The sequence below is a fragment of the Melozone crissalis genome, unplaced genomic scaffold (genome assembly GCF_028551555.1).
Source record: "Melozone crissalis strain CALT ecotype California unplaced genomic scaffold, PUWL_Pcris_2 ptg000027l_1, whole genome shotgun sequence".
NCBI classification, from domain to species: Eukaryota; Metazoa; Chordata; class Aves; order Passeriformes; family Passerellidae; genus Melozone; species Melozone crissalis.
In genome coordinates, this window is record NW_026535805.1 from 35,626,997 (window position 1) to 35,654,208 (window position 27,212).

Sequence of the window (27,212 nt, forward strand, 5' to 3'; positions counted from 1 at the left end):
AATCTCAAGAGTTCCAACTCATGTGCAAAGAGTCATGGGAGTCAAAAAAAAGGGAAAACAGCTAATCCAAGTTGTGACTCAGATGTTCTTTAGAACAGCATGGGTGTAACTGACATTGCCACTCGACAGAATGGGTGGATTGGTCACCAGCCAGTCAATATATTTCTAATTCTATAAGGCTGCTTTTGTTAGGGTTGCTTAGACAGGAAAAAGGGTTTTTTCTGCTCAGGTGGTGACCTCAGGTGTTAGCATTAATTTTATCAGAAGAGTTATAGGAAAGCATGAGAAAAAAACCATGGACCAAAGACCCCCGCGCCCCTTGCCAACTAACCAGCCCCTGCCGGTGCATGCGCACGTCTTCATGGGAAGCCCTGCAAAAAGCAGAAGCACCAGTGGCAGGACACCTGCCTAGTGAATGCTTCCCTTGCTGCTGGATTGCACTTCCTGAGCCTGTGGAGGGAGTAATTTTGGCCAGTCCAGACTGGCAGAGTGTCTGGTGCATGTCAAACTAAGCCACAGCACAAGAGACGCATCTCTTCCATTGTGAGAGTTTTCTTTACAAGGCTGTTAGTCTGAATTCCTTCTAAGAGCCTGAACTAGACTAATTTTAGTAGCAGTAAAGTTGATGTATTATTTAATTAGGATTTACAGAAGCTAGTGTATATTATGGTAGTACTTTCTCAATTATCTTGTGACAAAACAGGAACTGCTCGGATGTGTAAAAATTTCCATACTCATGTAAAATTAGGACTTATTGAAGAACTCTCTAATTGCAGTCTACAGTACACTTCTAAAATGACACCCCATAACAGAATCTACTGCTGCAGTCTAATTCCATGTTGGACTGCAAACAAGAAATGCAGGTATCCTTCCTCTCTGTACAGCTACATTTTATTTTAAAAAATGGTTGTAGTTGCAGTAACAGAATAAGCAATTAAAGTATAAAGTTAAACCCAAGAGCTTGGGCAGTTGATGTCTTTTATGAAGACACTGGGCTAATGCCAGTGTTTGGCTCTCCCTGGAAGGAAAACATAAGCCAGGAAACGGTAGTAAGGCTGTGGATGCTGCAGACTAATTATTCAGCTATGACAAACAAAACACAGGACAGCACTGCTCAAGCCTTGCACTAACTTGCTCTTTCTGTTTTATGACAACATCTTTAGTGTGCACATTCTCTGTTACCCCCAACTCATACAATTAAACTCTGCACTATTCATGTCTAACTTAAAAAACAAATATCAAAGACAATCAAATTTCTATTCTGGGTCAACACCATGCTGACACAAAGCCAGGAACACACAGTAGCACTGTGCTCTACTACTTATTTGCAGTCAGGAGGGTTCCATCAGCCACGAGCTGCACTGACCTGAATAAAGAAAGCTTCCAGCATATGCGTAGCCTTTGCTGGTTTGCAGTCACTGGCACTATTATACTGTCCAGTTGGGGTGCCTGCTTTATGGAACACACACGGATGCTTCCTCATTCCTCAGCTGGCCCATGTGTGAGCTGGTGAAAAGCTACAGGGAGGATTTGCCTCATACTACATTCACCCTGGTAAAAACCAACAGGATGGTTTAAAAAAAAAAGATAAAATAGTCTGGTGGATATACATAAATATTTATTATCAGTTTAACTTCATTTTACTAGAAATCTTTAAACAGTTTTTCTTCTTTTTTTTTTTTTTTTTTTGCCAAAATGTTGCATCTGACACAGTTGCTACTGTCATAGCTTCCCTGCACTGGGAATGCAGAGCTTACACTTAAGATTCCAAAACAATCTATTCAAGATAAAGAGCTTTCAACTTTAGTGCATATGGAACTATTTAAGGATTGGTAAAAAGAACCCCCTTCCCCCTCCCAAATGAAGAGTCTGTTACAAAGAGATTTCATTACCAAAAAGTGAATATACAAATGCTAAAAAAATGCTGGCTTGAAAAAGTGATTTCAGAATTTACTGTACACATTGTAACAATTTATTATATAAGCTGCTTCTACATGCAAGCAGATCTTACATTTGGTGTAAAACATTTATACACATTCTTTACAATTTGTACATATTTAAATGGCTGTATCAAACAACACTGCTCTATGGAATTTTGGAAGCAAACTAAAATTGGGAGGAGAAAAAGACAAGGTTTATAAAAGGTGAACAAGACTCGTGACACTAAGAAGCATCTAGACGTAGGCCTAGTCTGGCTTGGTTTGGTTTCAGGTTATTCAGGCAGATCCAGATTTTCCTTCTAGCACAGAAAAGTAACACCAATGCAAAACAGAGTAAGGCAACTATTGAACTGGCAGAATGTACCCGTCACTTAGAATGGCTTATTGGTAAAATGCCTTTTTAGTTGTTTTTTTTTTAAAACTAAAATATTTATTTTCTAGGCACATTTTAGTAGAAACTGTGTTTTGGCTTTTCTGCTTGCCTATGGCAAGAAATGAATTACTGTACTTGGTGCCCATTCTGAACACAGTAGTGGTGGCTTTTTTTGGTTTGATTCTGTGAAAAGCCAAGGCCTCAAATGGTATTTCAGTAGTATGGAAGAGGATACTGAGTCACTTGATAAAAGCTGATGATCAAAGAACAGTTTGTGTAATAACTAATGATGTTATTCAGTACTTTTGTCACCTTTGATTTTGCATTAGAAGGCAACAAAAAGTTCACCTGAACCAACAGCACACCATACTACTACACGAAGACCTGAGCTTAGCTGGAATTTGGGGATGTCTACTAGTTGGGGTTAGATGTGGCACTGTCCCCTCTGCTGAAACACTACAAACTGTCAGAGGGGAAGCTGGCCCTGTACAGCACTGAGAAACACCAGTGCCTTATGGCATAACGTTGGGGGTGTCAAAGTGCTGGTATGGAAAACTGTTTTTCACACTTTCCTGAATGGCTCGTTCCTTGTTTGTACTTTGTCTTCTTACACAGTGCATAGTGAAAAAGTGAGCCTGACATAAGCTCTGAGGTGGTGTGCCACAAGAACAAGATTTAGTTAGAAGGAAAAAGAAGAGAGGGAAGAATGATTTATATTTACCAGAAGTCATACTGGGAGCAGGATGCCATGGCTGCATATGGGAAGCAAAACTTAAGAACAAAGCATTCATTCAGGAGATATCACAAACATGTGCCAGGAACATACATGAATATAATTCCTCCTGGTTACTGAATTGCTGGAGAGCTCAACTGAATATAATGAGTATTAGGTAATTTTCTTAAGTTTGTCTGCTTTCCCATTAAAAAAAAAAAGCTACAAATGTGTCACTCTGGTGTTGATGCAGAGTTTTTGGAACAACATCTGATAGACAAGTCTTCGTGAAGTCCATGGCAACATATCAGTTTGATAATTTAGATCCCTATAACTGACAGCATTACCCACCTGTTTTTATTTAAATAATGATATAAATGGGAGAGCTTTCAAGACAGGAGAGCCTTACTGTATGATTTAGGCTGATAAAGTAAAATTTGAAATAATACTTTTTAACAACTGATTCTTGTTGGTTTGGGGTTTTTTAGGATTTTTTTTTTTGCGAAGGCTAACAAGTTTTTATTAGCATTGCCCCCACAACAGAAAAGCACTTTGGAGTTGTTCTGTATTGTTGAATACTCCTTATTCTCTACATCACAGGAAAGCGGCTGAGTGCCTGCCTCAGCTTCTGTGCAATCTGAAACAAAGAAACAGAAGATATTTAATATGTAGTTGCTTTACACTGTGCAGGAATATGATTGCAGGCTAAGAAATTAGGTGTTCCCTCATGTGATGAAAAACTGCAGGCATTACTGCAGGTTTTGTGTACGCAGAACTCAAAACATTCCATTATAAAGACTTCTCATATATACACTTTCTGCCTTGTTAATTTGGTACTTTCACTGCTCCAGTTGTGTTGGAGAAAGCATTGTAGGCAGGGCTGTTACTCTGCCTGTCTAGCACTGCACTGCACCAGAGAGCTACAGGAACAAAGCCAGATTTTCCAGGAAACCCATTTCCCTGCTGAAGCAAGGCTGAAACATCAAAACAGAGCTCCTGTGCACTCCCCACAGTTCTCATGGTAGCCATGACCCCACACATGAATATGTACTGAGGGAGAGAGCATTGGTAGAAGAAAACTGGTGAGGCTGCAACCACAAGGATTGAAATAGACTGGACAAGAGGCTGAATGATGGTAAGGGGCAACCTAAGCCTAACCCCACCAGATGTTTCAAAGAAAGTAAGCAAAGTGACCTGATGGGGGACCTAGAGTTGTCACCCACTGAAGATACCTCTAAAGCTCCACTGGCAACTTTTATGGCTGTGAAGAGGCACCAGTTACTCATGAGACTCCTTTTAGTGATAGAAGTCAGGCTGCAGCACATTCAAACTCAAATGTTTTATCAGCATATCACATTAGAAAGCTTGTCCTTGGTTTATTTGTTAAAAATCACAAAGGATACATGCATTAGAACATTGTCAAATGAGAGCTACAGTGGTAGGGAGAGTGCTCAGATTTAAAATATTTAATGTCACCTGAAACTTTCCTGTCCCTCCTGCCCCACACTTGTCTATATCAGGCTTTAAATCACAAAAGCTTCCCTTCTCACTCCCATCCTATGGGAGAAAGTTTTGTTGAAATGTTTTATTGTTCTGTTCAGGGGGGGGAAGAAAAAAGTCAAGCTATCAACAATGTGGTTCCTGAACAGTGGTTCTTAGTTCTCCTGGTTAATTGTAACAATCATGTACATAAGACAATATCTATAGGAAAATATTTTAACTCATTCTTTCAGTTCTCGGGTTTTTTTACAATTCCTTTTACAATTTTTTGTACAATTCTTCAAATATGTGCTCTGTGGGAGCATGGATTAAAGGGTGCATTTCCTATAAAGCAGCAGCACGGTACATGCCCAGCCAGCAGTGCTGAAGGCCTGTCCTTACCGTTTCGTAGAACTGCGCCTGCTGCTCCAGATAGAGACGAATGACGCTGTTGTAGTCATAGATCCGGTTACTGTGGAAGTGATTCATCTCAGCTGCAAGCACACCCAGGAGACTAATTATTTAACAGAGGCATTTATAATTAGGAACAGTTTCACTCAGTTCAAGTTAGTTACTCTGCAGCAAGCTCAGTGTCCAGCCCTGCCAGCAGGGGAGGACTGTTCTCATGCTTCCACAACCTGTTCTGCTTGCAGCACTCAAGTTATAGTGGAATCGTTTGTCAGATTGCTAGGGGGTCAATTACACACCAACCTGGGTGCTTCCTGGACAAAGCCAGGTTCTTGTATTGCAATACTCAGGTGCACAAAGATTCAAAAAAAATACAAGCAGGACTTTCTTCTACTGAGGTAACTGTTCCTTCCTGAAGGCTTTCCAACAAAATTTTGGCTTGGACATTCAGATTTCCAAGGGTATAGATATCAAATTGTAAGCCAACAGCTTACAGTAAATACTTAGCTCAACAAAAAAGATACAACCAGTAGTGTGTGACTCCTTCTTGACTTATGCTGTTTCAATAGATACCTGAGAAACAGCATTACTGAATCTGTAACACCTTACATCAATTTCTACATCTCAGATCACAGCTTATGGCTGAAAGGAAGTTTTAAAATATATTTTGGAATATCAATGGAGGGAGAAGAAATATGCTACATTGTAAAAGTCATCCTAGAGGTCTCTTCCACAATTATCACACATGAAACACAATCCTCTTGCGTCACTGTGACTAAGAGGAAGGAGATGAGGAGTTTTCTTAGGAGATGAGGTTGTTTTTAAAATCAATTCTGTGTGCTGCTCTGACTTCGTCACATAATATATCGAGTACTCTTGTCTTTAAATCATCTAAAAATGATGCAACCCCCTCAGTAATGAGTAATCTCATTGAAGTCAGTAACAGGATGCACTTAATGGCTTGATATCCTGCAGGATTGAGCCCTGACTACTCACTTCCCCAGTTTTTCTAGTGCAGTGTGCTGCACCTTATATTTACAACACCTCTAACCTAAAGAGGAAAAAGATCATTCAAAAAACATCCAGGAAATAAAGATCTTATCCAAAAGAACATGCATCTCAGCTGGGAGATGGATTATGTCTGACTAAACTAAAAGTCAGAAAAACACTTCTGCTAATGATGACCTGCTTCTTGCACCAGAGTACATGCTTTTAATTTGAGACATTACTTTCAAAACAAAGAATCAGCCTGGGGAAGTTGTTTTGGGGTTTTTAAATTGAATTTTCAAAATATGTGTCTTTTGCAATAGCAATGTGAGATTTTAAAAAAAAGGGAGAGGCAAAATAACTGCAATTTAGAAAAATCTAAGCAGGTCACAAAAAAGCCCCCACAAATAACCCATGCCCTGGTTTTATTCCTGGTTGCAAAAGATTTTCTTTCAAAGTATGCTGCTTAACAGAAGTCCTTCAGAGGTCTACAACACTGCCATTTAGCTCAAAATTTGGTTTACCTTGTAGTGCATAAGCCATGGTGCTCACACGTTTCACCATGTTCTGTTTGTCTTGTGGCGTTATTTTACTGGTTGCAACTAACTTGTCACTTTCCTTCACTCGTTCTATTGCTCCCTGGAGAAACCAAATGCAGAAAGGTTAAAAGAGTAGTCAACTTAGGGGTGTTCATAGTCATCTAAAATGTCACTAGCTACATTTTGAGTTTGCATTCAGTACACATATGTACACAAAATGATCGATTCTGCCTTCTCACATTTTCATCCGAAGTTTGTTATTTCACTTTATTGATCCCAAGAGTCCTTGCAAAAAGTGACTTCCAACATAGGCATGGTCAGACTCATCAGCAAACTGAGTTTGGTACAGGCAGTAATGCACAAGAATATATACAAAGAGGACAAATGGACCAAGTTTCAAATTACAGATTACCAATGTAACTGACATCCAAAAGCTTGTAGAACCATCTTTGCACATTTTACAAGAGGAGGCAACATAACACTGTTTTTCAAGAGACTACAACTCAATGCACTGTATAGCCATTGATTCAGGAAAATTCTCGAGTCACATAGATAACAAGCATAAAAAGATATGCCTCCCCTACACAATGTATTTGTGCCAAACAACATGCAAGAGAATCCATTTACATATCTCTTGGCAGTAGGCTTATGTTTCAAGTTTTAAAAACATTTCTTCTCCTTTTATGGTATTTCCCCCCAGTGATTCTGTGGGATGAAGGACTGCAAACGTCCTGAAAAAATAATACACATATCTGATATGCTTTTCTTTGTTGCTCTTAGAAGTATATTCTTATGTTCTTGTTCTATACATTTAACACTTCAAGTGATCAAAAAAAACCCCAACCTCACATATTTCTGCACTTGTTTTAATACTTCACAATATTTAGTTTACTTAAATACATTGCAGCAGACCATAAGGAAAACTCTAAAACAAAACAGAATATCCAAAACTATACACTGTGGCTTTTGTATTACAAAGAACAAAATGGTTGGGTTTTGTTGCTGGTATTTTGTCTGGCTTTTTTTTCCCCAGAAATGTTAGAGCTTAGCTCTGATCTCTGGGTTTTGATATTAAAGAAACTTCAATGCAGTGCATGATTTTTTATCACATATCAGCAAGCCAGCCACACAAGTGTACACAAGTTTTCCTACAATACTCATATGGTTTTATTATCAACTATCACATAAGGCTCAAATGTTACAAATTTACACTACTGCTATTCACCCCACTGGGATATGAAGTCAACCTGAAGAAAATCATGCTCTACTATGGCAGAAAGTCATGATATTATTGAGAGAAATTCTAGTTTTCCTTCCCTCTAAGTACTTCTTATTTTAAAAATCAACACGCCAGTTTCGCAGAACTTCCAGTGTTTCAGCAGCAGGGGCCAGGCTGCTGCACAAATGCAAGGTACCATACCACCCCTTTTGCTTGTGTCCCCACTGCCCAGCCCTTAAAAAGAAAGGCTCATCACATACCTTATGAGCTGCTATGATGTCAGGGAAGCAACCAAGAAATCCCTTATATTCATGATTTGTTTCCATCAAAAAGTGAAGATCTTTCTTTGGCTAATAAACAAAGCATACATGTAAGTAAAAGTATCTGTGGCAAATTAACATCATAGAAAAGAAACTATGATGCCAAGAAAGGGCAAAGGGGAAAAAAGGGAAGGAAACAATCAAGAAAAACCAAACCAAAATATTAATTGTTTATGCAAGTTTTTAATATATGAAAAGGGTTTTTTTAAAAAGATAAGCTTTTAGAGTAAGGCACTGAGCATCATTGTGCAAATGCCTCTGTTCTTTTAACACTAGCTCATGAAGTGATGGGGTTTTGCCTTTTCACCCAAGAAGAGTTTCCAGTGCAGTCTCTCATTACATATACAAATATGTACATGCACATGTGCATTTCCTTAGGTATCAAAGTGGAAAGGTGTCTTAAGAAATTTCAGACTTGGCCTTGAGATAAAGAGGATCTGCATTTTGGAGACTTTAAGCATAACACAGTAAACATCAATGTATGTCTTGAATACCAATCAAGGTTTATTTAAGCCAGATTTTTACTGAAGCAGGCAACTGCATGTAAAGGCAATGGAGCAGGTTCAGTACACAGGTACTCCCCCACAAGGAGCAACAGCAAAATCTGGATCCTGTAGACATTTGGGGAATGCAGAGGGAAGGCAGAAACTCTGTCCTTGATTAAATACCATTCTTTTGTATCAGTAATGAACACAGTTCACAGACAACAAAAAATGAACACATTTAAAGACCAAACAATCATTTTAGTATTTAAGAAACCAGAACGTGGGCTTTCTGACCAACAGAAATGCTCTCTCATCACATTCCCCCTGACCTGACACAGAGTAGAAAAGAAGATGATAATGCATTTAAAAGTGTTAATAGCAATTTAATTGGTCTATAGCACTAGCAGCTATGTTTTAATCAAAGAGGAAAGAAGTCAGAAGAAGTCCAAATAGGTGGTATGTTTGTACACACTATGCCATTGCATTGGTAATACTCCTACCTGATCTGCTACAAGACTGGCAATTTCTTCATAAGTTTTCCCTGCTTCTGTTATTGCTCCGTTGAGATCAGATTCTCCTAGAAGTAAACATCAGTGTTCAAATTACAGTAGGTCAATCACAACAAGAAACTTGCCTTGATTCAAGGCAAATTTATAAAATGGCCTATTTACAATAATAAATGGCTAGCCATCCTTTTATAGCCAGCAGAAATAAAGAATTTTTTAAAACATTAAAGGAGGAAAACTAACAATCTTGTAGAAAATTAATGTTCTACCACAGTACTAGCACTACTTACTTCCACATTTAATTATTTTATGCAGTTTAAATACACAGGTATTCCTCCACATGGGGCAACAGGAGGTCTACCAGGATGGAAAGGATGGAAGAATGAGGAGGGTTCCAAAAGATGGACTGACAAAGCTGATGTGCTACTACCCCTGAGCTCTCTGACAGTCCTGGACCATAACTGTTCAACTGTCAGAGAAGCAAAAGGAGGCTCAAGTAACTTTTTTCCTGGATAACAAGACTTCTGATCTTTTAGGGAACTCTTAGACAATATTTTCAAGCTCTCTAAAAATCACTGGTTTTCAGAGTGAGTTTCTAACTGTCATCCTCACATGAAACAGATCAAAGGACCCTACAATCTATGCTTAACAATACAAACATCACCATAAATCCTAAACTAGACAACAGCACAAGCACTCATAACACTGTATTACTAACAGGACAGGCTATGTGGGACAAAGATGGAAACAAGCCTTACATTCTTGTATGTTTCATGCAACTTCACCTTCCCATCCATGTTAGCTTGTCCAAAGCACGTAGTCAACAGTACAGAAAGCAAATTGAGGTAGAGAGTAGAAAGGCGAAGGTATAGTTTGCAGATATCAAACTTCAGTTTAAGAAAAAAAGTTTTCTTATACTTTCAGACATGACTTGATATTAGGCAGTGGTTAGTCTTTTATGAACTTTTTGATTTTATTCTACAGATATTAATCAGTGACTTAATTGAAAAATATCATAGATCTCATTAATGATTAATCTGAGCATTAAGGTATCTTGTTTTACTACAACATATGGTCTAATCTGCATTTTAGCATCTCCTTAAGGAAACAAGGTAATGACTGAATGTTGTTTCAGTTCTATCAATCGATTCCTACTTTCCATTAGATTGGTTTCATAAAGTCAAAAAGCTGTAAGGCAAAGTGACCAATCCTAAGAACTAATCAGTCCAGTAACACAAACACTGCTAAACAAATAATTATTTTTCTCCTATTTGGGCCTGTTAGGATAAAATAAAAAAAAAGCCACCAAGACTAATTCCCATTGTGAGACTCAAGAGGTACACAATTCATTACATATCTTCACCTTTTTGTAAAACAATAAAAAAAAATTGGAAGGCGATTAATTTTATTATTTCAGGCTTAAGGCTTAAGTATTTTCAGTATTTCAGAATTCTTTTGTGTGCTCAGAAGTAACGTTGAAGTAAGTGCTGCTTAGGCAACTGACTCCTAGATTTTGGGATAAAACATGGTGTGGATTCAGAGTTAGAAGCCACATTGGTCTAGATGTTTGCTGTTCATTTTATAATGCCATGAAATATGGTAACTTTCCATATCTGACCAAAAAAAAAAAAAAAAGAGGAAGAGTATGTATGTATGTTTAAGTTGAACAACAAAATCCTCTCCTTCTATACTCACTCAAGGAAAACCTTCGTAGATCAGAGCTTCAAAGGATCTAGACAAACCCTCCCAAAACCAATCATCTTTAATTTTTAGCATTCTCAGCTTCTGAACCAATGCAAAGCTGGGAATTGCCTTCTTAACTCAGTCTGTGAAAGTTAAGTTGGGTCCCAATGCAAGGATACATCAGGATGTCAGGGGTCCATTCATCAATGGAGTGGCAGAAAGCCCCAAATGTTGCTAACATTTATAACAAAATTATGTTTAGTGTTGAGTACATATATCCCCAGAAGAAACAGAGGGAGCCTAAAAGCATTGGCTCAAGGTAGCTATAAAAACAGCATTAAAATGGAATTAATATTCCACTGATATTTCAACCCAACCACAAGAAGAAACAGGTATTTTCATTGATTTACAGTCTTCATACTGTCACAAGGAGATTAAGGAGGATGTAAAACTATAAGGAGCCTTTTGGAGAAGTTTCACAGAACATCTCTTAGCAGTTCAAGTGCTTGGTAAATGCCAGTGATAATCATTTCAGAAGGAATACACCAGACATATTGGAGGAACTAATACTCCAAGTCTTGACTGTGACAGACAAATTTTTTTGTCAAGAAGTATTTTTGTCTTCTTTTCTTTCAAAGTACATTTTAATATAATTCAGTAGGAAAAATCACAAAATTTCATTTACTAGCAGCAAACGCAGCAAAGCTTTTCTTGCTAAGTACACCTCAACCTGATGAGTTCAGCACACAAGCAGCTTGTAAAGCAGGATTTGCCTGTTGCTAGCTGACAGGATAGCAAAACTTCTGTGTAACTGCCTAACAGAATTCCTGAGGGGTGAGGTAGGATTAGGAGAGTTTACTATGGTTGAATGGCATACCAGTCATTCACATTTTCTTAATATAGGAGAAAGACTCCTCCAGATTTGGTGCCGCAAAAGAGAAGCCGTGCTATTTAAGGCTGTGTTAACCTTAGAGTATCCTGTGACACAGTAGCATAAGCAACACATTGCCAGGCTGCAGGACACTTCCAGGCATGTTCTGGTACTGTCCAATATGCATTTTTGGACCCGGATCATGCTTGCAAAGTGCACATTCTTGGAACCAACTGGACAGTACATAAGCCCATGACCAAGTTAAATCAGAACCTCTCAGTGTCCTTAAGAGTTTTAAAGGTACCCTTGCCTCTGCAAATACTGGGGACAGATCCCTAACACACTGGGGCTGACAGTAAATAGATAAGGCTCATTCTGTGGCATGAGAAAAATACCTAGAGTCAGATTAACAAGTGTATCTTGGCTGGTGCAATCTTAAATGTTTTAGGCTGGAAATTAGAAGAGAAGGCAGAAGACATCACTACACATAAAGCTTTGCAGAGCAAGGCATCACTGATGAAAGTGGTACAAGCAATAGATACATCTCATCCTGACTATGCAAATGAACAACTAACAGTACATGCAGTATGTCAGAAGTCAGCTACCAGTATCTAGAAATGTTTCTGTCATCAATTCTGTCATTGCAATCATCAGTGGCCTATATGCTTAAACTTTCAGAACACTAGTATTACAAGAAATCTAAAAAACCAACCCAACCAAATGAAAAAAAAAGCAAAGGATGAAGAGATTCAGCTCCCAACTGAAACTGAATTGCGTGTCCTTAAGCATGGCTGAATGAGCCATTCCTCTTTACTGACAGTCCAGAAAAATCATACAGAACACTCAGCTTAGCTACTATTTCTTCATTGGAAGCAATGTGCCCTCTTTTATATACTGACACCTGGAAAGCTGTGTTCTATCAGTTTAAATCCAGGTGCTTACATCTCTTGCAGAGACTCTGCTTAATCCATAGACCTGTACCTGACGGAATGATCAGGTGAAACAATATATGAGCAGCAGGCAGGACAGAGTGAGAGAAGCAGTGATGAAGCCATTTAAAGCCACATCTACATCTTACTTGCTCTCCCTTCTTGGGAACTCAAATTAAAAAGCAAGGAATCCCATATATTATTAATTTGGAAATAATACAAGGGTACAAGTTATTGAAAAAGGCAAAACACGGAATCAAGGCAAAGGCATCTGTAGGAAGGGTACTTTTTTCAACCAGATACAGGTGCAACCAGCTATGACTGGGCAAAAAGCAAAGACAGACATGCTTGCCTTTTTCCCAAACTATCATGGGATCAATTTTTTCATACCAATCAAAGATGCTGGAAATCAAATCAAAGCTTTCTTTTCTAAGGCTGATCTGCAATTTTTGTATCCTAGCTTTGACATACAGTTTTCCCTTTACCCTGCAAAAGAATGTGCTGCAACCCAAGCAATTTTCAGTTCTCTCTCAAGACTTCTTGCTACGGATTTTATCCAGGCAGGATTTACAGTTTTCTAACCCATGCTAAGAATACATAACCATGCAAATCCCCTATTTCATTCTCACATCCAAAAGTGACTTTTAAGCAATATGCTATGCTCAATTCTAACTAAGCAGTCATCCTGTTGCAGTACAGGACACAGATGAGAAAAAGCTATGGGGACAATGCCTGCTTCCAATACTTCCAGCAGCAGAGAAATCTGTGTTTCAGAAAGTTGCTTTTTAGTACATCATTTATGGGGCAAAATGTTTTAAGATTATAAAGCAAGATATAGATGAGTAAGTACTGGTCAACTAAAATTTCTAAGATTGTTTCTAAGGAAACATTTCAGGAAGCTTCTATGCTATAGCATTTAAAGTTTTAGAACACAGTACTTTTGCTATCAAGTATAAAAAGAAAAAAAACCAAAACCTCAAACACCTTTGAAAGGAGAATCTCAGGGAAAACTGACTCAACAGGCACCCTCTATCTATGAGGAAATATTTTCCAGTTGTCTGGAAAACATCAGTAGAGCTTAACATATTTTAAATTTGGTCTAAAGATGACATTTTAAGAAAACTTTGAGCAATTGATGCCCTCCTTTTCCCTCCCTCATACCTAACAGGACAGGCTCTTGAAGGAGAAGCAAAGATGAAGGACAAGAAAAGGCTACAATAGCCAACCCTGCAGAAAAGGCTACACTAGCCAGCCCACATAATGGATTATAAAACATTGTAGTAGGTCTTCCATCTATGTGTGGAGTTGTTGTATCATGAAGTCACACAATAGTTCTGTGACAGCTGTTTTCATTTTTCTCTCCTTTCCCTTGATATCACAAAAATGCTCCAGCATGTTTGGTCAGTTAGGTCAGTGACCAGATTAATATATCAGAGATCAAACTAAACTCTTCCACCACCACCAACCCACCACAAGATTATACAGTGAGAGAAGACAAGATTGCAGACTAGAACATAAAAACCCCATAACATACACAAAAGAAAGGTTTGAGAATTTTTTCCAGAACCCTGTTAGACATCTAAACCTCAAAGAAGAAAGCATTAAGATCTTCAGAAAAAGACATGTAACATGATGTAATTAAATACCTCTTTTTAAGCAAAGTACAAATGAAGCTATAGAAGTACCTTGGTATCCACTAGTGCTGAAGACCAGCGCCAGGCTCTGCAATGCTTTTCCTATCTTCTGGTATTCCTTGGGTAGTGCTGAAAGTGGGAAAATGATGAGGAAAAGAGGGGAAACAAAAGCAAAAAAGCAACATGGGTAAGTGAGACTAAATCTGCAGCATTTCCAAAACTTGATGAAGCAGATGTCAAAACCAACTACGTTTTACATTTTCTCTAGTGACACATTTACAATCCTATTCTTTACCCCCTCCCCTGCTACACATGCTCCAAAACTGGATAAAGCAATTGCAATCTGGATTCTTGAAAGGTACAAACAGTTGGGGAAACAGTGTGTGAATGCTATTTAAAAAAAAATGAAATCTCATTGCATTTCTAGCTCAATCCTCCCATGCATACAGTGAGATTTTTTTTCCCCCTCCCCCTCATGGGGGAAGAAGAGGGGGAAGTGCTCCAGTGTGATATCAAGAATAGGTCTCATTAATATTTTAAGAGAGGAGATTGTTATACAGACCCATAATACCTAAACTCTCCACAAATAATGAATTTTATATTTAAAGGCACTAAAACCAAGATTATCTAGATATAAAAATTATGCAAGTATCTGAATAATAAAATTGGTTTTTACAATCTATTTATTGAATATGCATGCATAAATTACTCCATCACAATTACATCAGTCAGCTGTGATTTATGAGTGCATTCATTATTAACACTTTGAACAACACCACTCCAGAGGCCTAAAAAGCAATCTGAAAAGCAAAAGCAATTTTTTATATGCTGCCTATGCTAGCAGAAAAAAAACCCAAGTAGGTATGGGTTTTATCAAATATTTGTATTCAGGGGGTACACAGCTCAGGCAATATAGAAGGTTTTTAGCTGTTCTAGCATCCCACAGTATCTGATTTTTACAGAAGAACATCTTTGTGTAGTATAAAAATCTACCACAAACTCCCCAAATCAACCTCCCACCCCAGCTGCCTAATTTTATTGATTCTCTTTGATCAAGCTCTTCTCCAGAAGTCAGACTGTTTATGATAACTGGTCTGTCTTACAGTCTGAGTACAATTTAGAGTACTAGAGTTCTGTTATCAGCCATTACACTGACACTGAATCTCCAGTGGAAACTTTAGTGAAGAATCCTTGGTTTATTTTCACATGTATTTAAGAAGTTTCCACTGTCAGTGATTTTAAATCTCACTGAATGGAAGGCATGTAAGTATTGCTCAGGAAGTGCCAATAATACTTCTGATTAACAGTCAAGTCTAGAGCTGACAGGGAATTTAAAACCTAAGAGACTACTAAAATTTTGCATGTTCCAGTTTACCAGTCTTTTTTTTTTTTATTCAGTATGAATGTCTGGAAAATGAAAAGTTTAAAAAAAACCTTAAAATGTTAAGATTTTAAAAAACACAATCACAACTGTATTGCTGCATGTATGCTAACTAATTAAAAGTTGTAAGTATTAGAAGAGTCATTTGGTATCTAAAGCACTGGAGTTGTAAGTACAGAAAGACTTTGGCAGTTAAAAAAATACTGAATTTCTAGCGTAAGCACAAGTCACAGCCAGCCCTTGGTTTGATCATTGCTTCTGTACTTGGAAAGCAGTGCTGTTTTCTCTAGTCTCATCTGAGGAACCTTATTCCTTCCCCTGTTCTCCACTTTCCCCTCAGTATAATTTGCTAGTGAAGCAAGATCTGTACCATGTTAGAGCTCTGTCATGTGTTAGACTATTTTTGTCCAGCAGGAGGGTCAGTGGTGTGTAGAAGGAAACCCTTTCTTCGAAGTTGAGAAATGTAAATAATTTAAAGTTAACATCCAATAGATACTAAAGTCTAATGTAATGACTCCCATGAGAGATGGAACTTCTGCACTTCCCATCCTCTCTGGTCAGCCCCAAATATTTAGCTGTAGTGTTTGATTAGTAAGAGGCAAAAACATAACTCAGGAGATATACTTTAAGTTCTGGGAACAATATTTTGGGGTTTTTTGTGGGAGTTTAAAAGAGTATAAAAAAAATTAGGGTGATTCAAGGAGATTTATGTGATAGGTCTTTGGTTGCCAGACACTACAGCCTGCCCTGAAGTGTTTCTTATTATGATCCTCAGCTGTAGTACCTGCTTCCTTTCAATAGCTGCCTTGTGGTGGCCACAAACACTGAACACTGCTGTGGACTAGGAAATTAGAGCCCAGGCAGAGTCATAGGGACTTGGTGTGAAGTTCTGCAACCCTAAATATCTGTGGGAAGGAAGAGACAAGATAGGAAAAAAAAAGAATTGGGCTAAAGATTAAGTTAGAATCAAGTTGGTTTTTCTTTTCTTTTTCTCTTAAACTCATTTCATCTTTAAATCACTCCTCCTAGCATGCAAGGATCCTAAATAAGGGGTTAATAAGATGCAATTATTTGAAAGTATGATTTCATCAAATAAACAGGTCTATTTTGCCCATGTCACTAAACTTCAAATAAATGACCAATATATGAGAACAGGTCCAACAAGGGTATTAGCTGCATTACTAGAATTATTTACCTTTAAGTATTTTTAAACCTATGGGCAAGGAACAGATATTTCTGAGATAAAGAAAAAAACCCCACACAACCCAACAAAAAGCCCCACATCAAACATATTAACAAAAAACTTGCACAGTTTATACTCTTAGACTGAAAATAGCCAGAATGCTGTACAACTCCCATGATAATTTAGGAGTTTCTTTAAAGATGTGTCTTGAATTATACACATTAAAAAAAAAAAGAGAGAAAAGCACCACAGAAATGAGTGCTGAGTTCAGAAGGACACTTACGCCCTGTACACCTCTTCCAGTGCTCTTGTCCCACTGTCAGCAGCTCTTTAACTCCATCATCCATTGCTTTGGTGAACCTACCCACTGCATCACATTTCTGTTCTCTGTGGCATTTTGAGAAAGCAAAAACAAAAAACAGTTTAATACATGCATAATACTAACTTTAAACACAATACTGAAATGTTAAGCAATGTCAACTCTGTCTCAAAAAATATCAGAGACATAAACCAATTCCTTGAAATTTCTGCCATTTCACTGAATTCAGAATTCTCCTCTTTAAATATGGACATTATTTGTTCCATCTTTCCTCCTCTGTTAGACCGTAGACACGTGGCACTGGACTAGCAGTCTTATTACAATGTAATAGAAGTAGTGAAATTCATACAACAATGAAAAAATAAAAAGAAAATAACTGTATCAGATATTTTGATGGAAATCCAACATGGGTGAATGGAAAGTAATATAGCAACTCTCCTAGGGAGACATATATGCATACTTTCATATTATATTGTCAATATCATTGTGCTGAGTTGCATTATAGGGAGCAAAAACCCAGAATTCTGAATTAGTATGTGCCTTTGTACTCCTCTTTAAGCATGTTTGCATGCAGCTATCAGAGTTTTCCATTACCACAGCACTGCATACACAGCAGTGATTTGTGAACTCTACAAAAGAAAACTAAACATGTATTTTATAATTTATTTAAACTGCATCTGATCTTTCAAATGCTCTCAGCCAAAGCCTGCATGAGACAGCTGTAACAGCAAGGGGACACTGAGTGACTCCCCAGAGCCAGGGCAGCAGCTCCAGCTGTGGCCCAAGAACCCAGAGGTTCCCACTTCCCCAGCAGCACTTCCTTCCTCAGCTAGAAACCATACACACATAGTTATGTGCACAAAACCAGCACCTGGGCTTTCTAAGAGGCTCTTGCTTTACTCCCCTTACCTCAGGGACAAAACATCCTTTAATTTTCTAAACTTCATACTTTGTGGTCTCAACATCACGGAAAATGCTCATGAACCTGTGCAGGACTCTCAAAATAGTAGCAAAATTGTTCTGTAAAGAACATCTTCACACTGAAGAACCTATCAGTTACTGAACAAGCTGGTTTGCCCACTTTGTAAGTGGAGTAATGGCTTTCAAGATTCACACACTTTTAACAGCATTCCCACGCACTAGAACATGTGGACATCTGAGATGTTACAGCCACCCCTGCAACTGCTTGGAAACAGGTCCCCCAGCACTACTCCAGGCTGCCAGCCCCTGGTGAGCATTCTCCTCAGGCTGGTGTGCCCTCCCTGCTTGGGCACAAACTGTTTGGCTGACCACATGCTGGGCACTCTCTGCCAGGGATGTGTATGTAGCACATTCCCTCTCCTGCAGCCTGGGTACATAATCCTCCCTCTCATTCACCCACTGGCATATACAGAAACCACATCACTACAGCAAAGTAGTCAAGGTTGAAATCCCCATGGTTGCAGTGTAAGTGACCTAAAAATGTGCATATTTTTCTGCTGGTACAGAACTGTTATCACACAGCCATTGTATCCATTCAATATGCACTGCATCCCTTGCATAAAGCCTGTGTTGGGTGCAGATACACTACTGCTTTGCTACTAAAAACACTTCTGTCCAGTTTATCCACACACACAAAACATTAGCCAGGTTTCTGTGTTCCAGAACAGTAAGAAAAGCATGTCATACATGCTACATCTTCTAAGAGAAAAATTATTAAGTCTAAAGGAGTGAAATAAAGGCTGCATAGTAAATCCAGTCTTTAACTCTGTGAAACGCAAAGGTTTATCACCTACAGAATATACATTAAAAAGTGCATGTATATGTAATATACACATATATAAAAGAAATACATCCATTTGCACTTCCAGAATGAAATTTGATAACTTAAATCACTTTTCATTTTTAATAGCTTTCCATGGATTACAGATATTCAAATCATACTGCGTGTACATTACATACAACTATTTTTACAGAAACACTGTTCTGCTTATTGGTCCCTGTCCAATTATCCTAAGCTTGTTTTGGAACTGTTGAAAGATTGAAGATCAAGCCACACTTCCACAGCAAAATAAAACATAACTCCATAGGATCTGATAGAACTCTATCCCATCAAGTAACTTTACATAAAGTGTTTTAGGATTAGCATTCAGCCACTGAGGTCAAAAAGACATCACATAGAGTTCCAGCAAGTATTGGAGGGGTTGATATGAAAATCTCATTATTTAAACAAATTTTCAGCTCTGCCTTGATGAATACCTCCTCAAATCCATGAATATACATGCACACTTAGTATCTGAGTTTTGGATTATCTCAGCATCTGTTGTATACCCAGATGCATATGCCCATATAAAAAAAAAAAAATAAAAATCACCTTACATTTCTACCATGTCCAAGTCAGGAGCTTCTGGTTCCATTGTAGAAAAGATCATGACTCCTACAGTTTCATCTTTTTCTGCCTTCCTCTTTCCAGTTTTCCACTCCTTAAAAACGAAAAAAAAAAAAAAAAAGAAAAGAGACAAAAAGTTTGACCACCACTCACCCTTCTTTAAAGGCACGTGCTTAAGGAGTGAACTAAATGTTTAGGAGAACCATTAATCAACAGACCAACCCTGAATTAAAACCTTTCATTAAGAAGTGAAATCTTCAGAGGAGCCAAGGCTTTTTACAGTTTCCCAAAGTTCTCCCCCTCCTTCTTTGTGCACTTTGTTATCTATATTCTGGGGTCAACAGACCCTTCTTGTTTATTACTGAGATACAGTGTAAGAACAATGACATTCAGCTGTCTCCACACATAGGTTAAGCCTCCTATCAGAAGCTGCTCAAGAAGATCATGAAACCATTATGCAATTATCATACTAAGTTCTTGGTGGTTAAAAATTCCCTATGTATTGCAACATCTGTTCTGTTTATACATCTATAAATAAGAAACTAAGAAGTGCTCACTAGCTGGCAGAATTATACAACTCCCCACTAACCATACAACTAGCATTTCACCAGAACTAGTATTTACTATGTTATTAAGCCTCTACTTACAGGATCACAGAATAATTCTGGTTAGAAGTATGTTGGTAGTTCAATCTCTGACTCAAAATTGGTCATCTGTGACCTCAGTCACAGGGGACTTGAACCTTGCAAATTTTTCAGACCAGACTGGATATATTACTTTTTCAGCGAATTCTATGCGTATTTAGAAGTATGATTATTTTGAGGAGAAAGCACCAGAGTGTTTCTGTTTATTTCCAAATTAGTAACAGAGCTGGAGCTCAGTCATGAGGAAATCATTATTTACTGAAGGTTTACTAACTTTATTTATCATTTACTGAAGATATTAAAATCTCTTTTAAAAAGGCATAATAAAATGTGTGTGAATAAAAATCACTGGTTATATCTGGTAAGCCTGCAACATATTCTATTACAACCCATTTCAGTGAGAAACTGTGGTTTTGAGGGATAGGGATATGGCAGGGGGCTGTTTTTAAATATAATACAGGCACAACCTAGATCTGCTATAAAGCAGCTCTTGTTAGCAGAGCAGCACCACTAAGAGGATCACAGTGATTATTAAATCCAGCAGAGACACAGCAGGGCAACAGCCAAAAGAGTTTTATATATCTTCCTATTCTGCTGGAGGATACAAACTGTCCCTTGAAAGACAGCAACAAAGTTACTTTGAAGAGCACAGCTGTGTGGGAAAGGTGTGTGGCATTTCACAGGAGCAATTTTATGCCTTGTTTTGATCGATCAGCTGAGTTAGGAATCCCAGCAGTTTCCAGCCCATCACTACTGCCCACAGTGGGGCGACTACAGAGCCAAACTCTTGGTTTGAAGGGAAGTGTGAGGGGACAGCAATTCCTCAATCTCAGTCTGTGTGAGAACTTTACTTCATTTCCTACCTTCTCATCTCGGAAATTGAGAAATTGCTGGAAAACTTCACTTTCTGAGACAACAGGATGGCGACACATTCTCGTCATCCAAGCCTGCAGCCTCTCCATGCGCATTTTGATAAATTCTTCTTCAAAGCGCCCTGTTACACGTCGAACAATAATTGTTACATTTACAGTCTAGCACCTTCAAATTCCTTTTTTAAAAAAATTTAAATTGAAATAACCTGTAATTCATCTGGTGAGTTATTAAAAATTTCATGACTCTGAACTTACAAGAATCACAGAATCCTGAGTTGGAATGGACTCACAAGAATCATTGAGTCCAACTCATAAAAAAATGGCCCATTATGCTAAAAAACCAAAAGAACCTTAAATTGATTGATTTTAAATATTGATTACTGATCGAGAGCTCTGATCCTTTTTAAGATAGCCACAAAATATTAAAAAAAACCTGATACCCATCCCCAATTCAAATACATTAAAAAACCCCAAAAACTAACAAACTTTGGGGCAGAAAAACTAGGTATTCAGATGAGATAAAAGCCCAGAGAAAAGCCAAGTACAGGCTTGGAATGAAAGTATTCTTCTGGTACAGTTTAGTAAAGTCTTGGTCAATATGAGGTTTAAAAACTTTGAGGAAAAAACAACTACAATCCAAGCTGTCATGTGCAAGCTAACAAAGTACTGAAATCAAACAGCTCAAAACACATTAAAATTGGATTGCTCAAAAATATTTGAAATTACTCAAACACAAATCACAGATTAAAAAAGCAGTGCCTCCTTTAAACATACTTCCATATAGGTAAATTGTGGAAAAAACCCAAAAAATATTAATAAATCATATGCATAAACTGGTTAGAATATACACATACATGTAAGACTGTAACTGATTTTTTTGGTACTTAAGATATTTTTGATACAAACTAAATAAGTAACCATTTTTTCTTAAACCATAATGCATCATCACTGTGTATTCATAAGAACCTTTTTAAGTAGAAACTGTCTTCTTGAGAGAATCCTTTCTAATTTAAAAAAAATGCATGACATCAGACTTCTAAAGCATACAGGGAAGGGGATTTGTAAGGAAATAGATTCCTCCAGCACCCAACTCCTCTGATTTCCACAGCAGCGCAGATGACAAGCCTTGAACGCATGTACTGTTTCAATATAATTCTACTGCACAGTTACTATGGCAGCAGATCTACAACGTTGAGGTGTTTGTGGTTTAGGTTTTGGTTTTTTTGGGGGTTTTAGTTTTTTTGCAAATATGGAAACTAGCAAGACTAGCAGGTAAATAACAGAACTAGCAAAAAATGAACTTGGTGTATGCATATTTTTCCTGCAAATTAGCAAAAAAAAAAAAATCAAACACTGTGGAAGAGACATACTATACACTTCAGTAATCCTTTGCTTAATTTTTAATCTATACAGAAATCTCCACAGCATTCCTGCATGGAGTGCAGAACACCAGAACAGCAGCAGCTGCAAGTTACATGCTTATCATTAAGCATATCATCACCAGTATATCATTAAAACCAGGATCCTGACAAAGTCAGTTGGGAGTCTTGTTCTGTCAAGACAAATTGACAGAAATGCTTTTGTAGACAGTGTTCAGAAAGAAGCCTCCCAAACACAGTGAAAGATAAGCACCCTTTTTCTAGTTTCCTCATGTTTCAGAAAAAGAGGCATGCTTTTTTTTTTTAAATTATTTTTTTGCATGGGGCAAGGTATTCTCTCCCCCAGATTCCAGAAGACAGAAATTCACAGGCAATGGATTTTGCCAAGGTGTGATGCCAGACTCTTGGGTCTTTTAAGATATAGTTACAATGAAATCTAGGGACCCCATCATGTCTTCTGGTTTCCTGTTAACAGACATGCACACGTTTAATAGAAATGCTGGTCAATTCTAAACACGAGGCTAAGGGGAAGAAGTCACTTCCTCACTTTTCAGTTTCCTCGGCATTTATCCCAGCAACTTCATCAATGCTCAGCTTTCTTCAGACACAGCAGAGCTGCTGCATTTTGAGTGATGCCCACGGCCACGTGGTTGGCAACATGCCGGTGCTTATATGTTTGGTTTTGGCTGTTTATCTTAAATGCTGTATAAGTCTACCAGAAAACATACAAATGGAAATGGGCTAAAGTAAAGCATTTTCCTCCTATACAGGTGTCCATTCTCTCCTTCACATGCACTTTAGCATACACTTGTAGAAAGGAAGCCAGAGACTGCATGAAAATGCATAGGTATTGTTGCACAGGCATTGTTGCATAGGCATTCTGTTGCAATGACCAAACTTAGGTGCATTTAGAGGATCCAATCCCACTTTTCTTGAATTCAGAACAAAAGATATCCACAAGCTTCAGACAGTTTGGTCAAGCTGAACTGACACCAAACCAGAGCAGAACACTATATAAATGAGAGATGCTTTCTACATCAAGTGTGAAATCAAGCAAGAGGAGAAACAGCTGCAACATTTCACTTGGAAGCAAAAAATCCCCATCCCAACCACTCAGGGGATGCTCCCTTTCCTCTGGGAACTTTGTGTCAAAGCTCCTGCAACATAACATATGTACAATCAAATGCAAAAGTGATTCTCCTAGTATTGATCTGTTATTATCAATCAGTCATAACAACTCATCATAAGGTTTGGGTGGAGAAAGGTAGGGGCTTCTTTGACACCTTATTATAATAATGGGAAAAAAAACCAGTAAGAAATAACTGAACCTTTTAAAAATCTGATTTCCTTATTTCCCATTCCATGAATTCAGAACTGGGAATAATCACCTGTTACTTGCTTGTCTGGAAGAGAAGGGATTGGAATGGCTAATCCAAATTTAACCAGGAGCCGCTCATACAGCCAGTCAAAGTGCTTGTATCTGTGGTTGACAGACCGATTAGTGTTCTGGAAGAGAAACACAACTCTGAACTTGGACAGGCAGCTACACAGTCACATGAAACAAGCATGACCAGAATGGTAACCACATGGAATAAAAACAAAACTTATAAATTAGAGCCTTAATACAGAAGAACTTGAAATTCTAGAAGAAAGCAAATCCTTGGGGTGAAAAAAATATGACAACTACTACTTACTCTTACAATGCCCTTACCAAGTCACACGATTTCTATTTTTATGTACAAATGACACATATTTGTGAGACAAAAGATCCTGTTTCAGATACACTTACAGTGCAGGTCAGCTGATACTCAATGTAGCTCTTGAGACCATACATTTTAGAACCTTTCTTGGGATCTGCCACCACACAGTCAAATGTAGAGGTAGGATATACCCACATTGGGCCATAATCACCAATCTGCAAGAAATTGCAAATATTATCTTTTAATGCATCATGTTGCACAAGCTGTAAACAAGGGGATAAATATTTTCTCTCTTCACTTGAGAGCTTCCATTGATTTCAGTGAGAGGCTGAGAGTCTGGAAACAGAGAGGCTTCTTGCAATCAGGGACAAAAGACCGCAGCTGACTTTATCTTGTGTATTTTACAATTTTTCCCAAATAACAAAGCAATGGTGAATTCTAGGACTATTTTAATCACATTTTGCTAGAACAGCATATAGACAGAAGAGTTTGGTTTTCAGATCAGAAAGTGACCTGACCATCAGGACTGAGCATTGCAAACCTCTACAAATGTAGCTCTTACATGTAACTATCTAGATAATGAATAGACAGTGTAATGCATTTGCTCTGCATCCCAATCCCAAAAAGGCATATGTTCATCACAAGTAATGCAGATAGAGCATGAGGAAAAAAGTACTGAAAAGAATAATCATCATCACACTTATAATTTTTATTATGGCAGTTCTATTTCTAATTATGTGTTCATTATCAGTTTCTTCTGACCCAAATATATATAGCAACCTTGAGGATAAAAGTTCAGTAAAGAAAACAGGGAAAGGTGAGGAGCATTATAAAACCCAACCAACCAACAAAACCCAGCCAACCAAAAAAAGAAAACCAAAAAAACCCATACCACCCACACAGAAAAATTATACACAACCCCAGCTTACAATTATGGGAATTTTTTCTTTGGGTTTTGCTAGCTGCTTTGCCAACAGATACTGTTCCATTCCAGGTTTTGCAAATCCAGGAAACCTAACAATAAAATGAAGTGATAAGTTAATCCTCCTTCCTTTGACATATGCAGAACTACCTGCCCTTTCAGGAAAAAAACCCTAAATATTTCTCAAGTATAGAAAACTTTATGTGAATTACTGCAACAGTCAACATTTTGCACGGAAAAAAGCAGAAGAATCTTGGCTACTGACATCCAGGTTTTTTGTGTTATCTTGTGTGTCTGTGTGTGCAATAGGCCCCTTCTTGCAGAGCAAAGTTGTTGTTTCTGCTCTGCTGACCATCATAGCAAACATAACAGGAGGTCACAAAGTATCATCTATCACTCCTCTGCAGCCCCACCCTCTCTGGAAACACCACACACACAGACAGATGTTCATGCACCTGAGATTTCAAATTACAAGAATTCAATCATCTGAAAGAATCATAAACAAAAGATCAACCAAGTGCTTCTAAACATGAGTTATCTTAAATAATTTATCCACCAATTAAAAGGAAGCCAAACAATCACTATAATATTCTAAAAGTCTTACAAATTGTTTTATAAAAAGTAAATGGTGGTCCTCTTTCTAATTAGGAAGATAATTAGCCCTTGCAGTACTGCCAAACTGCTTGCAGAAACATGAGCAGTAAAGCAGGACTTACTCCATGGACAAAAAAATCTCTTATAAAAGGTATTTTTCTGAGTTTACAACAAGTAAACAATGATGTGCAGGTACTCATGCAACACTGGACATAAAAACCCACTGATGAACAAAATTAACTAGTCATGCAGAGACTGCTGATTTTAGTTAGATACCCAAGGAACCATTATTCTACAATCTTTTTCCATTCTGCTTTCATCCATTCAGAGATTACCACACACTAGTTCTCAGAGTAACAGCAGCTTTAGAACAAACAAACATTAAGCTACAACATGAGACAATGCTAGTATAACCCTGAAAAAGCTTGATGCTACTGTAGGATTTTTATCTATAAAATCAAACTTTCTGTGGATCAAGAATCAACTTGGAAGTTGCACAAACACAACAGAACAGAACTTTTCCCCACCAGAAACTCAGATTGCTCAAGAACTCTGGGGCAGCATCTCTGATCAGTTTCTACTGTAGGGACAAGTCATCCATCACCTTAGACAGTTAAATTTCAAAGACTTGAAGCTCAGGCATTGTGAAAATGTCATCTCCCTGTATGACACCTTCAAAAATTACACAGCTTTGTCATGTAGTTTTAAGATTTCAGGGATCTGCGTCCACTGCTTGCTTAAGGAATATGCTGAACTACAAATCCACCTTCTCTTCTGCCCCAAAACTGTGATTTACATTGCTTTTTTCAAGGATGTTGAATTTACACATCTTGACAAATTCCAATTCTCTTCAATATAGACACATTTCCCCTGTATTTTCCATTACTTGTTCAGTGGTAACTTCATAGCAGCTGCACGAGAGTTTCCACGCTGGACCCCCCCAGCCTCTGATGCCTCAGTCTCCTTGTAACCAAGGTAAGATGGTGAAGCTGATTTTGGGTCATCCCAGTCATCATCCCAATCATCGTCATCAGCAGCTGCTGAAGTACAGGAGGGATCAGGGGACAGGGAAAGGAGAAAGTTACATCATTTCTCTTCAAAAGCAGAAGCAGGTACTTCAGCACTCACATACAAATAATCAACCAAGTAAATATATTAAAATCTCTTTCAGCCTTCTATTTTACTATTCCTCCTCAATTACCACTATCTCCATCAAATACAACCTGCAAAGCAGTGCACTAAAAATCCAGTGAGGGAGAAGAAAATAAAGAAAAAAAAAATAAAGAGATGATGGTGTGTTAAGATGAACTCAATTGTGTTCCATATTCATAGACTCCAAGTTAGCATTCCTCAGTTATGGCTTCTCCCCTTAATTTAGGCTGTTACTACAAAAGGTAGAGAAGCCTTCTGAAAAGCTAGTCATTTCTTAAAGATTTAAGAGACTATTCCTTCAAAGGCCTGAGAGCACAAATTCAAGGGAGTTTAAAAGTTTGTTATGCAAGCTGAACAACATGCCTGAGAATAGATCATGTATGTACAAAACTTTGGTTTGTCAGATTTTCATAAAAGTTTGCAGTGTTTGTTACGGTGGAACCAAATTTTTTGAAAATTATTTAATTTTTTTAAACCCCTCCTAATTTAGTGTCCAGCTTACCCGCATGGCAATGTGCTATTAGGAAACTGGTTTGGTTTTGTTTTTTTAAATAAACCATGGTCTATAGTTATGAAAAACGAAATAATTCTTACCTCTACTGCCCACCTACTC

General features: G+C 37.9%; 1 protein-coding gene across 2 annotated transcripts in view; it reads right to left on the minus strand.

Annotated features, from left to right (window-relative positions):
• Positions 1 to 1,590: 1,590 nt before the first annotated feature.
• The window catches only part of SNX9 (sorting nexin 9), a 61,084-nt gene continuing 35,462 nt past the window's right edge, over positions 1,591 to 27,212 (minus strand). Inside the window, exons 6-18 of one of the 2 annotated variants that reach the window (XM_054279552.1) lie at positions 26,334 to 26,484; positions 24,861 to 24,945; positions 24,021 to 24,146; positions 23,620 to 23,737; positions 20,844 to 20,974; positions 19,327 to 19,430; positions 16,933 to 17,036; positions 14,137 to 14,214; positions 8,963 to 9,039; positions 7,918 to 8,007; positions 6,424 to 6,538; positions 4,907 to 4,998; positions 1,591 to 3,662 (exon numbers count right to left, since the gene is read on the minus strand). In XM_054279552.1, coding sequence (XP_054135527.1) covers positions 3,615 to 3,662; positions 4,907 to 4,998; positions 6,424 to 6,538; positions 7,918 to 8,007; positions 8,963 to 9,039; positions 14,137 to 14,214; positions 16,933 to 17,036; positions 19,327 to 19,430; positions 20,844 to 20,974; positions 23,620 to 23,737; positions 24,021 to 24,146; positions 24,861 to 24,945; positions 26,334 to 26,484 — 1,319 coding nt within the window. In that variant the 3' untranslated portion in view covers positions 1,591 to 3,614. Of the gene's footprint in view, positions 3,663 to 4,906; positions 4,999 to 6,423; positions 6,539 to 7,917; positions 8,008 to 8,962; positions 9,040 to 14,136; positions 14,215 to 16,932; positions 17,037 to 19,326; positions 19,431 to 20,843; positions 20,975 to 23,619; positions 23,738 to 24,020; positions 24,147 to 24,860; positions 24,946 to 26,333; positions 26,488 to 27,212 lie in introns of both variants that reach the window. The other variant, XM_054279551.1, reaches the window with a different exon arrangement.